Genomic DNA, 14433 nt, shown 5'->3' on the forward strand with positions numbered 1-14433 from the left:
TTGATTTTACATTTAAAGTAATTGAGGAAATGGAAACCAGTTCGTCATAGATAGCAGGGGTTCACAAAACATCACGATAGGTAACATTCCTCATTTTTAATGCTCATGTGACCAGTTGCTCTACATCAAGGTGGTGGACTTCTGCATATGTTGTAGTATAGCCCTGTCCCTGTGGTCAAAGGCAAAACCATGTAACAAATGTTGTGTGCTGAAAATTCAAGAGTGTAGGAGTTGTTAATTCCTTCCACAATTTTTCTCAGGCTCTCTTCTCCGAAACCATGCCAGAGATGACAGAGAATGAGACACCTACTAAGAAGCAGCATCGGTGAGTTTCTGTGGGAAAATGTCTATTTTGCAGTTCTGTAGTCTGCAGTCATATCACAGTTATGAGTTTTCTAGCTAAAAGCTTGGCAATGAGGGTATTGACAAGAAGTTCTGAGGGCTGACCTGGATTAATCCAAAAGTGTGGGAACTATGGCTACAAAACTCCCTTTCTCTCTTTCTATCTATGCCGAATTATTTGTCAAAGACGTCTACCTGGGCCACCGAGGCAACAGTGATTCTTTGATTATTACACCGAGTACTCTGATGTGTATAAAACTGTCACCACCTTGGCTCAAGTGCAGCCTGTATTATTGCGGAGACTACCTGTAGATATTTGGGGGTCACTATACTAATTTTGACAGAATAATTTAGATCTCTTCCTTGACTCCCAGTGGAATCTGCATCTTACATCTCAAATCTCTGCTGAAACTCAAAATAAGTCTTGAGGTTGAACAGCAACACTATGACCAAAATTTGTAACAAAGTGACTCAGAGCTCATTACAACTTTTCTGGGTTTTCGTTCCTTTGTAGTAGCATGTTGATCTAATACCTGATTGGTAGGGGAATCCTTCAGTCCCTAGTTAAATACAGCACGCATCATATGCTAGCTGGCCATGTAGGATATGGCTTATGATAAGAAAAGCTCAGAGAGAACATTGACTTGTCCTACAGTAATTTTTTCAGTCTTCGTGGATTTTGTGGTTCTTTCTTACCCCACTAATAGAGTATTTTGGATTCTGTATTTGTAATGGGAATCAAAGGGCAGCTGGGTCTCTCTGGCCCTTATATTCTTGTGCATATTTAGAATATGTGATCAATTCTGACTGGCAGATGATTGTTTTGGATAAAGTGGGAGAACTGTAGTTTACTGTAAAATAAGAAACCCTTTAAAATTATATTTTTGATGCATTCCTGTTCTGGTGGTGCAAGTTTTCAATGAACAGAAGATTCATCACTTCTTGAGTAGTTGTAGAACAGATGTGTGGGCTTCAGTTGGCATTTATTTGACTTCAAGATGTTAATCTTTAGGCATTATTTCTTAGCAAATGTCTCCAGGTCTGACCATCTGCAGTAACATTACTGCCTTGTTATTGTCCAAGTTACTCTAGATGCACGCTACTTTTGGTGAGTTATCTGAAATAAACGTGTATCAACTCAAAGCGTAAAGGATGCACGCCCCATCGTAATCACACGTGTCATCCACGTGTGTCTTGCATTCTCGATTCAGATTCCTTGTACCTCTGGACTCTGCTGTAACAGTGGAAGAGGAGAGCAGAAGATGCTGCTCTACTATTTGCATGCTTTAGCCAAACATCTAGACTGAGGGTGCGCTGCTGGACAGAAATCTTTTGAAAGATCTTTTTTTTCTGGAATATTTCTTTTTCCAAAAAACATGTGCTTTGCTTTAGTATACTTCCTGAAAGTATTTGGCTTACTGCATGTATACAGTACATCTGATTTATATGTGTAGAGTACACATTTGGGATTTATTGACTTCCAGCAAAGCAGTTTGAGTCATTGCACAATGATTCTGACCTGGTTGCCTTCGGTCCAGGAATTCCAGGTGCACATCTGAAAACACAGACAACCCTCACACGTTCCAATTATACCTAGACAGAATTTTGAGGCAGTGAGGAAGAATAACTGCAGAGGAATGGTAATTCTGGTTTCTCACACAAAAGAAGCATGTTTATACCAGAAGGTATGATTTTTGAAGGTAACGTGTCTGGAAAAATCAATTTGCATGGTAGCGTTTTCTTCTGTTTCATTGATCCAGTGAACACAAAAGCAACATTTCAAACAAATAATTAACTATGCTGTTACTCAGAAATTAATTCTAATTTTTTAATATGTGGCCTTATTGAACACTGGGTGGTGTTCAGTAGTTGTTGCTACTCCTTAGTAGTTGCTGAACAGAAACATAAAAATCCAGCTCTGCCCTATAAATACATGTAACAATAATCAAATGGGGTATTACACTATGCCTTGTTATGCTGAAATTTATTGAGGTACGAACACAAATGAATTTTTGTTAGAAACTATTTCATACCAATGTCTAAAACCAGTCCTTGTGAATGTGACTTCTACTACGTTCTTGTTCACAGAGCAGAATAGAATATTTAGTATTTTTAGCTGTAATGGAAATAATAAAAGAAACATTGGTTTGTATGCAGATTTTTTTTCCCTTCTGTTTCACATCACTGTTTTCCCTTTATGTTTCACAGAAAGAAAAACCGGGAGACTCATAATGCAGGTAGGAACATTATGCTTTGTTGTGTGGTCTGGAAATAAGCACAGATGCTTTGAACTAGTAAAACATATGGACGGAGAAGGTTCCTCCTCAGGAGTTTATAACACCAAAAAACCCACCCTGCCAAACACCTTTCTGTGTGCTTGCATAGAATATCTGTGCAGAAAGGCTTCTTAATTAGTCTCTAGTTTGCCATTTTCCACAGTAACATGCCCAAGTATCAAAGTAGGACCATGCCCCTTGCTTCCCAGTGCTAGTAAACTAAGAAGTAAACATTTTCAGTTGTGTTCAATTCTAAAGGAAAATAAACGCACAGGCATTCACATGCAAATAATTCCCACCTCTCTTAAAATAGAGAGGTCAACACTTAAGCAAATTAGAGGTGGATATCCAACTCAAGAGCTTTAGAGGTTCCCTGGATTAGAAATATTCCTGTAGCCTGTCCCTGAGACACCCACCTGGACGTTGGCATCCCAGAAGTTCTGTGGGAATACCATCTGTGTGTTGAAGGAGTCGCATCCCTTGGGTACCATGCAGCCTTTTCTTCCTGCCAGTGTCTAGCTCCAGTGACATCTTCTGCAAGTAACTGCAAAAAGATGGACAGGGGAGGGTTCTGACAGGTTTTGGCCTGGTTTATCCTAAGAAATTGATTCCAGTTCTTTTTTTAAACAGCACTACTGTGTGATCTTCACAAATGCACGTGGAAAAACCACTGAGTAGTTTCCATGTGAAAGCTGTGGAATATAGAGCTTGTCGGGCTGTGCCCAGGGTGTGGTCAGTTTCTTAAGGATTAACAAGTATCAAGAAATAGACTTACCAAGTTTACTTTTAAGATTGCTGACTTCATTCTAATTCTCAGTTCCTGTTTTACTTGCTGATAGCTTTCCAAAGTCTTCATCTACAGGGCTGAACTCTGCAAGATGCTGGGACCAGCTCACTTCAACCCTCTAGCATCCCTAGTCATTAATATCTGGACAAGCTGGGTAGAGCATGGAAATTATTATCAAAACAAAGGAATAGCTCTTCACAACCACTGTGATATCTGTGTGGATTAGTAAAATATATAAAAATTAAGTCCCAAGGACCATGTATTTTAATACTTACACAGCTGCTCTGATTTATATGGTAAATTTATTGCAGAAGAGACTTTATCTTGCTGTGCTTAGTGTATTTAGGCCTGTCTCTGTCAACACCACCAGTCTGTCCTGAGATACAAAAAAATAATACTTTAAAAAATATAAATTGAAGTGACAGACTACTGAAATAAAACTGTTTAAATTAAATCAGTATATCCTTTGTAAAGGAGCACAATAAAATATACTCATCTGCAGATCACTGTGTTTCTTTGTGCCACCAAAAACCTCCTGGCTGCACAAACCACAAGGTGATACTCAGCACAATGAACGATATGTTGATTTGAATCTTGACAAAGCCATGACAGAACTTTTTTTCAGGCTCTTCAGGAAAAAGGCATCTAGTTTGCGTAGAACACCAAAGGTTTTAGTTTGCATAGAACACCAAAATGTCTCAGTCAAAAAAACAGCTATGTGAGAGTGAACTATATTTGAAAGGGAGATGACTATGGTGGGTGGAAAACATAGAGAGTAATACGGTCTGAAAAAAACATGCCCAAAGGTATTTACACTGCTACGCTTGTAGTGCAGGCCCTTTGCACCAGTGTTTAGGCCTTGTGAAGAGTCCACTAGAGGACTATAAATGAAGCATTTTCTGACCGTCTCCAAAATAGGTAATTCACTGGAAATACTGTTCATTAAATATTTTCTTTACTGGCAGTCATAATTAGACCTTGTGGAACAGTTATACCTTTGAACATAAACAAGAGTAACTGATAGTCTATATACCTAGAGATTCAGGTATATTCAGTGTTGGCTGCTGCATCAATATAAATTTACAATTAAGATTGACAACTGGTACAATTTAAATTATTTCTCTTTTGGTGCTAAACTTGATATTAGGATTTAAGAGACGTGGATTTCCTTCCCAAATCTGAAATGGATTCTTTCCATAATCTTAGTTCATTTGCTTTCTGTATGGCTGAATTTAATCAATCTGCCTTGTGAAAAGAGTTTCATAAAACTCAGCTAGAAAGCATTACAAAACCTGAATTTTGAGTTGCTGTAACTTTTCTTTTCCACAAAGGGGTCCAGAACACCCCCACCTTTTAAAGATATTGCTTCTTATGTTACAGGTCTTAATTCCGCTGAGTATTAATTCAATAACTGAGGTTTACCTTAGAGGAAATTTTTTTCCTCTCTCAAGTTACTAAGGCTTCCAATATGTCATGAAATAATGTATTTATGAGCCCTTACATTGGTACTAGTTATGCTGCTGTTATGCTGACTTGCCCAACAAGATGATGTAGCGCATATTATTTTTGCTTAGTGGAGAGACATAGAAAGAAGAAGATTAATGCTGGGATAAACAGAATCGGAGAACTCATCCCCTGCTCTCCAGCGCTTAAGCAGGTGAGTGTCGGTTCAGAGGTGCATACAAGCTTCCTGTAAAATGCTTCTGTGTTTTCTTGCCTGTAGGAGTATAAATACTTATTTTGCTATTTGTCTTAGGAAGAAGGCAAAACTGTCTGAATTACTATGCTTGAAAAACTTATTATTATTTAAAAAATTATTTGTATTAGCATTCCTTTTTGGAAGTGCAAGGCCACATGAATGTAATTATGCAGATTTTGATCTTTTTATCTGAAGGTATTGCGTATGACTGCTGAAGGAATGAAACGGTACGAGTTGGACATGCGACTGTTTTTTCTCTTCAATTCATACGTTCTGTATTTTTGAGGAGGTGTAAGCTAGACTTATTTACCCATAGTGATTTGGTCAGCTTGCTGATGGCTGCCTCTGCGTTTGATTCACAGCTTCCCAAAGTTCTCATTCAGGGTGCCTGAACGTTAGAAACAACAGAAGGTAAAAGTCCTGTGTCTCGGCTGCTGCCTGCCTGTAGCGTTGAGCGGATGGATAGCTGTTCAGCCTTTCCTCTGTAGGCAGGGTGGCAGGCTAGACAGAATTAAGTTGGATTTGGCCAGTGGGTTGCTGCTTACGTTGTGCAGCTCCAGTTTGGCAAAGTCATTTCCTACCGATGCTGTTTAATGTAGCCTGTATGATGCTTGAGTGGTGAAAGCTATGGGTTAAACAAGATCATTTTTTAGGTTATTCTCCAATCCCTTCTCTGCCCTTGGCGGGTGATCACTCAATGTCCTAAGAGGTAAACAGACTTGCATGCATGCTTAGTTTTGTTGTCTTTCATGAAAGCAATTTAGAAAGTGAATTACTTATAATAATAGTAAGTTAAGACTGTGTCCCTGTGAAAGATTAAGTGAAACAAATGGTTTGAGGTTGATGCACAGAAGTGTCTTTTTCAAGACAAAGCAATCTACAGCAGAGGCTGTTCCTACAGAACAGTAGAAGAAGAAATTAAGAAATCAACAAGAGTTTTTGCAGACAGAATAAGCATAGTTTCATAAAAGGAAGATGGTGGAGGAGTTATGGCAGATTTTCTCCTTCCATATTCTTCAGTATATTAGTTTCAAAATTATGCATACACCTCTCTGGATAATTGTTCCACATTTGTTTCTTGCCTAATAAAATATTTATAAGGCAGTATCCTGGAAATTTCATGTGATGTATATGTTTACTAGTGAACAAGAATATTAGGCTCTCAGCAAGCAATGATGCTTACTGTTCCTTTCTGTGGCCCTAGTATTTAGCTTCAGGCATCGGAAAATGTCAGGTCCAGAATTGAAAATGTTGTTCCGTTAAAAACTCATGGCATTTTAGGGTCAGTATCACTCATGAAACCTGTGGTTCATCTGAAAAAAAAAAAAAAACCAACGACCACCACACAACAAAACCCCCGAAACAAAAAAAAACAACAAACCCATCCAACAATATTCAGACAATCATTCAGGTGAGCACATTTTTAAAGTAAAGACCTCTTGGAGCGAGTGCAATTTCATCATTAATGGATCTATCAGTGATAGACCTTTCTCCTAATTTTATATGTATGTTTTCTTTTAAAGAGCAAGAACATGATCCTGGATCAAGCCTTTAAGTACATAACAGAAATGAAAAGACAGAATGATGAACTACTTTTAAATGGAGGGAACAACGAACAGGGTAAGTACAGATGCTGCTGGAGGCTCTAGAATTTCTGTCACTCACTTCCACTGTGTGTCTGTTAGTACTGACTAACAACAAAGCCTGGGTGAACAAACTTGGGAATCCCAAAACATTATGCACATGCAGGAAAAATACAGCTGCTACAGAATGCCCAAGTGTGTGTTCTTGCACGTAGATATGAGATAATGAAGCCATTGCAGTGTGATATAATTGCAGACCTTATAGACGATGCGACATCATCTAGTACATTCTGTCCTGATTTATTCTACTGTAGTGACCAGAATGATTTCTGACAAACTTAATTTAGATTTTTTTTCATCGAAAAAGTGGAGTTTCCTTCATGCATAGAGCTATTTTTTTTCCTTTGAGATGCTGTTAAAGTGTTAACAGCCTACTTTATAAAAATATAATAGATCATATAAAATCTTCTTGAACAGATGCATAAAAATACAGTGATGGAGGTATGACAGAAATCATCTCAAAGCTAATGTTGCGGTTTGTGATTTTTATTTCTACCCATAGAATGGAATTCTAAATAGTTTATTTTTATCTTGCTAATATAATTGGGTGTGAAAAAACTAGGTGATTTTCCTAGTTAGGTGAGCCATCTCCAAGTGCATTGCCGATTTTTGTGGCTTTACTTAAGTGCTTTGTATTTAATTTTGCATATCATTTTTAGATGTAATGGAACTTAATTGTCCTGGAAAGCCATGAGATTATCAATTTAGTAAAAACAGTTTTAGTGTTTGCAAGGGAGCACAGAAAAGAAAAAGATAAATTAATGTGCTCGTCTTTCCTTCAGTAATTAAATAATTTGATTAGTGTTCAGTTTCATCTGAGTTAGTCCTGATGTTTTTTCTAACTAAACAATTTGACACATCCTGCTATTGGTAACAGAATAGTCTGTGAAGTTCATTTGCTTTCCCACTCAGTAGAGACGCTTATCAGGATAAGAGTCTTCATTTATGTTATTTTAACCATTTGAAGACAACATACATTATTGAAAATTTATTTCAGTACTACATAGTATTTACTGTCCAAGTCGTGCAGTGACATTAACTAGTATTTGCTCTGGTAATGTAATGGGGTGCTCTCACTGTTTTGTAGCTGAAGAGATAAAAAAACTCCGTAAGCAGTTGGATGAACTGCAAAAGGAAAACGGGAGATACATCGAACTACTGAAAGCAAATGATATTTGCCTATATGATGACCCTACAATCCACTGGAAGGGAAACCTCAAAAATGCAAAGGTCTCGGTTGTTATTCCGGGGGATCAGGTTCAGAAGAACATCATCGTCTATTCAAATGGGAGTCAACCCAATGGAAATAACCAGGGAGCATCTGTCCAGGGAATAACATTTAATGTTGGTCATAATTTACAAAAGCAAACAGCCAATGTTGTGCCAGTCCAGAGAACTTGCAACCTAGTGACTCCTGTGACTATTTCTGGTATTTACCCCACAGAAAACAAGCCATGGTCACAAACTACAGTTTCTCCGCTGGCGTCTGCTCAGACAGCTCCAGCAGGGAACGCTCTTGAGCTTTCCACCCCAGAGAATGAGCGAGCTGTGCTCCCTGCTGCTACTGCCAGCTCACAGATTGCGTCTCGTTCTGGAACAGAACAGGAACTACAGTGTTCTTCAAGTAATGCACCACAGAATGATCAAAATATTCCCAAAAGTAAAAATGATGACGAGGGCACTAAATTAACAAAGAAAACACCCCTGCAAGGAACCAGCCTGCCTTCCAGTGCCTCCACGGAAGCCTCCCAAGTTCAACAGGTGAATGCAACTTGCTCAAATACACACAATTCTAGGAGTGACCTTCAGGAAAGCTGTGTCATTTCAACCACAGACACAGCTTCTGTGCCATCTGTGAGACTGTCTACTGCCGATAGTCTTTCCTCTGTAAATGTCCTCAAAAGTACAGACTTGGTAAGTAGTGCTGGAATGCCTGTGACTGCTGCAGGAGAAGGAGTTAAGGCTGCGATGGCAATAAGCACTCTGTCTGTCAGTCCCCTAGAGAACTGCTGGTCTTTTTCAGGCTCTTCGGGTGTTGGCACTTCAGACTTGAAAAACATGAGTAGCCTTACACGGATGCCTTCAGCTGGAAACACACAGACCACATGGACAACTTTGCAGCTAGCGGGAAATACTGTTCAGCCACTAAGCCAAACACCATCTGGTATAATGACTGCACTATTAAACGAGCCAGTTAATGGTGCTGGTACTGTATCTTCTGCTCACAGCAGGCCTTTGACTACAAGTATCAGTTTGAACACTTCCCTGCCTGGGGATGGCCAGGCAGCTGAACAGATTGTAGTTACCTTGCCCTCGTGCCCGTCCTTACCTATGCAGCCATTAATCAGCCAGCCACAGGTTAAAACTCAGGCTGCAGGAAATATCCTTCCATTAAATTCAGCTATGCAGGTGATTCAGATGGCTCAGCCAGTTGGGTCAACTGTTACAGGAGCACCAGCTAACCAGAATGTCATCATTCTCCAGCCTCCAAACCCCGCTCCGTGCCCTCCGATTATGAGAGCGGAAGTTCCCAGCCAAAATGTTAGTCAGCAGATTGTAATTATACAAGCGGCTAATCAGAATCCCCTTCCCCTCCTCTCCGCTCAGCCTTCTGCTTCTGTAAGGGTTCCTGTGAATGGGCCGACTGCAATCGCGAACTCTAGCAGCTCCGTACAAAATGCCTCTCTTCCACAGACTTTTGGAGGGAAACACCTTGTCCATATATTACCAAGACCATCCTCTTTGCCATCTTCTAGCTCTACGCAAACTTTTTCAGTTACAATGTCAAATCAACAGCATCCTCAAACTATCTCATTGAATGGGCAGCTTTTTGCGTTGCAGCCTGTGATGTCGTCATCTGGAGCTTCAAATCAAGCCCCTATGCAAATTATTCAACCCACGACCAGCGAGGATCCAAATACCAATGTTGCCCTCAATACATTTGGTGCTTTAGCTAACCTCAATCAAAGCATATCGCAAATGGCTGGACAGAGCTGCTTACACTTGTCTCTCAGCCACCCTACCAATCCCACAACCGTCAATAACCAAATTGCCACGGTTAGCTGTGTGTCATTACCAACTTCTGTGGCATCTTCAGTACCTGCAGAGGTTTCAGTATTAACTACTGCATCTACTTCAATAAATGCTTCCCCAAAAAAGGCGGCTGCTGCTTTGCCATCCAATGCAAAATCAAAAAGGACAAACAAAAAGCCGAGTACAAAGAAACACCAAGCAGTCAACAGTAAAGTGTCCTGCCCGGCAGTTCCTTGCAAAGATGCAGGGAAGGCGGACAGTGCTCCTGTGGAGACAGTGGCAAAGCATGCAAACGGCGAGGGGCTGCTTGACAACACTCCAGCAGTATCACAAGCTTTAACAACGTCACAGGCGAGTGGTGTGGCAGCATTAAGTGGCATCAGCATTTCTGACTGTCTTTCGAAAGAGACTGCAAGCTCTGAACAGGCAGCCAAAACCTGCTCTGTCCCCGAGCCGAGTTCGGCAGAGGCGCCCACTTCCTCGCCGCTGGTGTCCATGGTGTCAGAGCAGCTGGCGCCCGTCCCACCGACTGCCAAAGATGCTGGTCCTCGCCAGCAGGCCTGTGGGTCTCAGAACCATCCACCAACCAGCTCTGCCTTGTCAGAGTCTCCCAAACCCTGTGAACCCCCCAGCACCTTAACGTCCTCTCATACCGAAGCACATGTGACAAATTCTCAGGTTGCTGGGACATCAGCAGCACAGAGCAGCACAGTGGGTCATACTTCCAAGGCAGGAACAATTTCAGAGTCCTGCGACGTTACACAGGATTCCTCAGTGGTAATGCAAGATGCGGACTTGTTAGAAGGACAGGGTCTAACTAAAATGCTGTCTGATCTCACGAAAGAAAGAACAGCTGTGGAAAAAAACTCTTCTTTCAGCGTTCAGGGGGAGCATTCTAGTTTTCCCATGGGAAACTCTAAATCAGCAGAATCAAATGTTGATTTGCCTGAGAAACAGGAACTCTTGTTAATGAACACGGAAGGTGACACTCTCTCCCAGCATCACTCCTGCATTTCTGATCAGGAAGTAGTCAGTGCTTCCCTTATCGCTAGCAGGCAAGCTGATTCCCCTATGTCAACTAGCTCTGGCAGCAGTCGAGGCTTCTCAGTAGCATCTATGTTGCCAGATACCACCAGAGAAGACGTTACTAGCAGCACCTCAACCAGTACATGTAACAGCTGCACTTTTTCAGAACAGACTGACATTGTAGCTCTTGCAGCAAGAGCTATTTTTGACCAGGAAAACCTTGAGAAAGGTGGAGGAGGAATACAGGTTAACATGAGGGATGCCATCTCTAAGTCAACTGAGGTTGCACCTTTGGAGAGAGAGCAACAGCCTTTTAAGACTCAACCAGTGAAAGAAAACAATGCAGGACCGTTGGAAGCAGCACCAAACAAATTCAGTGCTCAGGATACAGTGCAGACAAATGTCGATAGACAGGTTGAAAAGCCAAGCTGCTCTGTGGGAGGTGTGGAAACGTCAAACACTTTGCAGATTTCCATTTCCCAGTCACCAAGCATAACCAGTTTAAGCGTGAATAATCTAATACACCAGAGCCGCATTGTCCATCCCCTTGTGAGCTGTTCGAGTCTGTCCCAGTCTTCAGAGCCAGCAAGTGTCCCTGCGACTGTGAGCCTCTCCCTTCCGTCTAGCACATACGTCAATCAGTCTCCAGGACCCGCTATGATGAGTGAGTACGCTCAGGAACAACTGAATGCTATTAGGGCAAGCACCATGCAGGCTCCCCAGCTGCAGGAATCACACTTAAAGCAGCAAAATCACGAAGGTCGCAAGGACTCTGCCAAGCGGGCTGTTCAAGATGACCTTCTGCTTTCTACAGCAAAGAGGCAAAAGCAGTGCCAGACAACACCCATAAGGCTTGAAGGGATGACGTTGATGAACCGAACACCGGAGAGTATTGCTGATCAAACGCAAATGCTGGTCAGTCAGATCCCTCCTAATTCATCCAATTCTGTGGCGTCAGTGAGCAATCAAGGGCACACGGATGGCCTTAATAGGTTATTCCCATCAAACAGCAACTTTGTAACGCCAGCTTTGAGGCAACCTGACGTTCAGTGTGGTTCTCAGCCATCAATTTCAGAGCAGCAAGGCCAGGCAGGGCAGCACTTGCAGCCGATTCAACACGTTCCTGCTCAAGGCATATCTCACCTTCACAGTAATCATCCATACTTAAAGCAGCAGCAGGCTGGTCAGCTAAGAGAAAGGCACCACTTGTATCAGCTGCAGCACCATGTCACTCACGGGGAAAACGCAGTCCACTCTCAACCCCACAGTGTCCACCAACAGCGAACAATACAGCAGGAGGTGCAGCTGCAAAAGAAACGAAATCTCATCCAGGGAACACAAGCCACACAACTTTCTCTACAGCAAAAACACCACGGAAGTGATCAAACACGACAAAAAGGTGGTCAGCCTCATCCTCACCACCAGCAAATGCAGCAGCAGATGCAGCAGCACTTTGGAGCTTCCCAGCCTGAAAAGAACTGTGAAAATCCTGCAACAAGCAGAAACCATCATAGCCACCCTCAGAGCCATATAAATCAGGATATTATGCATCAACAGCAACAAGATGTTAGCAGCAGACAGCAAGGTTCAGCTTCTGAACATGTGTCAGGGCACAATCAGATGCAGAGACTTATGACCTCAAGGGGCTTAGAGCAGCAAATGGTGTCCCAGGCGAGTATCGTAACCAGACCGTCAGATATGACATGCACCCCTCATAGGCAGGAAAGAAATAGAGTTTCCAGCTACTCCGCAGAGGCGCTCATTGGGAAGACGCCCTCTAATTCGGAACAGAGAATAGGAATATCTCTTCAAGGCCCTAGGGTTTCTGACCAGCTTGAAATGAGAAGCTATCTTGATGTTTCTAGAAATAAAGGGTTGGTCATTCATAATATGCAGGGCCGGTTATCTGTCGACCATACAGTTGGCTCAGACGTGCAGCGGCTTTCCGATTGTCAAACATTTAAGTCAGCTGGACCCAATCAACAACCAACGGGCAATTTTGATGTACAGGCTTCAAGAAACAGTGAAATTGGTAATTCTGTGTCATCCCTCAGGGGCATGCAGCCGCAAGCTTTTCGAATCGGTCAAAATACTGGGCCATCCATAGAAAGACAGAAGAGATTGCCCTACCAGCCAGTACAAGGTATTCCAACAGGAAATCCCTTGCCATCAAGGGAGAATGAAAACACGTGCCACCAAAGTTTTATGCAGAGTTTACTTGCCCCTCATCTTGGAGATCAAGTTAGTGGAAGCCAAAGATCAATCCCAGAACATCAAAGGAACACACAGTGCAGTGCCTCCTCCACAATTGAGTACAACTGTCCCCCAGCACGGGAGAGTGTCCACATCCGACGAGATGGTGATGGCCAGAGTAGGGAGAGCTGTGACATGTCTATTGGTGCAATTAACACAAGGAACAGTTCTTTGAGTATTCCTTTTTCAAGTTCTTCTTCTTCGGCAGATATTCAGGGTCGTAATACAAGCCCAAACATCTCTGTGCAAAAGTCCAATCCCATGAGGATGACGGACAGTCATGGAACTAAGAGCCACATGAATACGCCTGTTTCTAGCAACATGCATGGAGTTGTGAGGCCAACTCACCCTCACCCTGCAGTTTCTCATGGAAATGGGGAGCAAGGGCAACCTTCCGTTCGTCAGCCAAATTCTTCAGTTACTCAGCGGTCAAGGCATCCTCTGCAAGATAATGGAGGTTCTAAAATACGTCAGCCTGAAAGGAATCGATCTGGAAATCAAAGACATGGAAACGTCTTTGACCCTAGTCTTCCCCATCTTCCTCTGTCCACCAGTGGCAGTATGATCCTTGGGCGCCAGCAGTCTGCGATAGAAAAAAGAGGAAGCATTGTCCGATTTATGTCTGATGGCCCTCAAGTGTCCAACGATAACACGGCCCCCGACCAACATACGCTCTCTCAGAATTTTGGATTCCCTTTTATTCCGGAGGGTGGCATGAATCCACCGATAAATGCCAATGCCTCTTTCATCCCACCAGTCACTCAGCCTAGTGCCACTCGAACACCAGCTCTAATCCCAGTCGATCCCCAGAATACCCTGCCATCCTTCTATCCTCCTTACTCTCCTGCCCACCCTACCCTTTCCAATGATATTTCTATCCCTTACTTTCCCAACCAAATGTTTCCTAACCCAAGCACGGAGAAGCCAAGTAGTGGAAGCTTAAACAATCGATTTGGATCCATTTTGTCTCCTCCCAGGCCTGTTGGTTTTGCTCAGCCGAGTTTTCCTTTGCTGCCGGATATGCCACCGATGCACATGACCAACACGTCGCACTTATCCAATTTTAACTTGACGTCTTTGTTTCCAGAAATAGCCACAGCTCTTCCTCCAGATGGTTCAGCAATGTCGCCTTTGCTTTCCATTGCAAACACATCTGCTTCAGATTCTTCCAAGCAGTCCTCAAACCGACCTGCCCACAATATAAGCCATATTCTAGGTCACGATTGCAGCTCAGCTGTATGAAAACTGATAGACTGACTTCTAGTCTGATGGGTTGTTTATATATTTAAGAAGAAGAAAGTGGATCTTACTGGCATCCCTGAAGAGACCATTCATGGCATCACTGTTTATTTGCCTAAATGTATGTATATGGGT

The 14433-nt window shown here is 42.3% G+C and overlaps 1 protein-coding gene across 1 annotated transcript; it reads left to right on the top strand.

Annotated features, from left to right (window-relative positions):
- The first annotated feature begins 266 nt into the window (after nt 1-266).
- KIAA2018 (KIAA2018 ortholog) lies at nt 267-14314 on the top strand. Its single transcript, XM_009879888.1, has 5 exons — nt 267-325; nt 2551-2579; nt 4980-5062; nt 6628-6724; nt 7835-14314. Exons 1-5 carry the CDS (start codon nt 279-281, stop codon nt 14299-14301), a joined length of 6723 nt encoding a protein of 2240 aa, XP_009878190.1. The 5' UTR covers nt 267-278; the 3' UTR covers nt 14302-14314.
- The last annotated feature ends 119 nt before the right edge of the window (nt 14315-14433 follow it).

This window comes from Charadrius vociferus, unplaced genomic scaffold (genome assembly GCF_000708025.1).
Source record: "Charadrius vociferus isolate BGI_N301 unplaced genomic scaffold, ASM70802v2 scaffold162, whole genome shotgun sequence".
Taxonomy (NCBI): Eukaryota; Metazoa; Chordata; class Aves; order Charadriiformes; family Charadriidae; genus Charadrius; species Charadrius vociferus.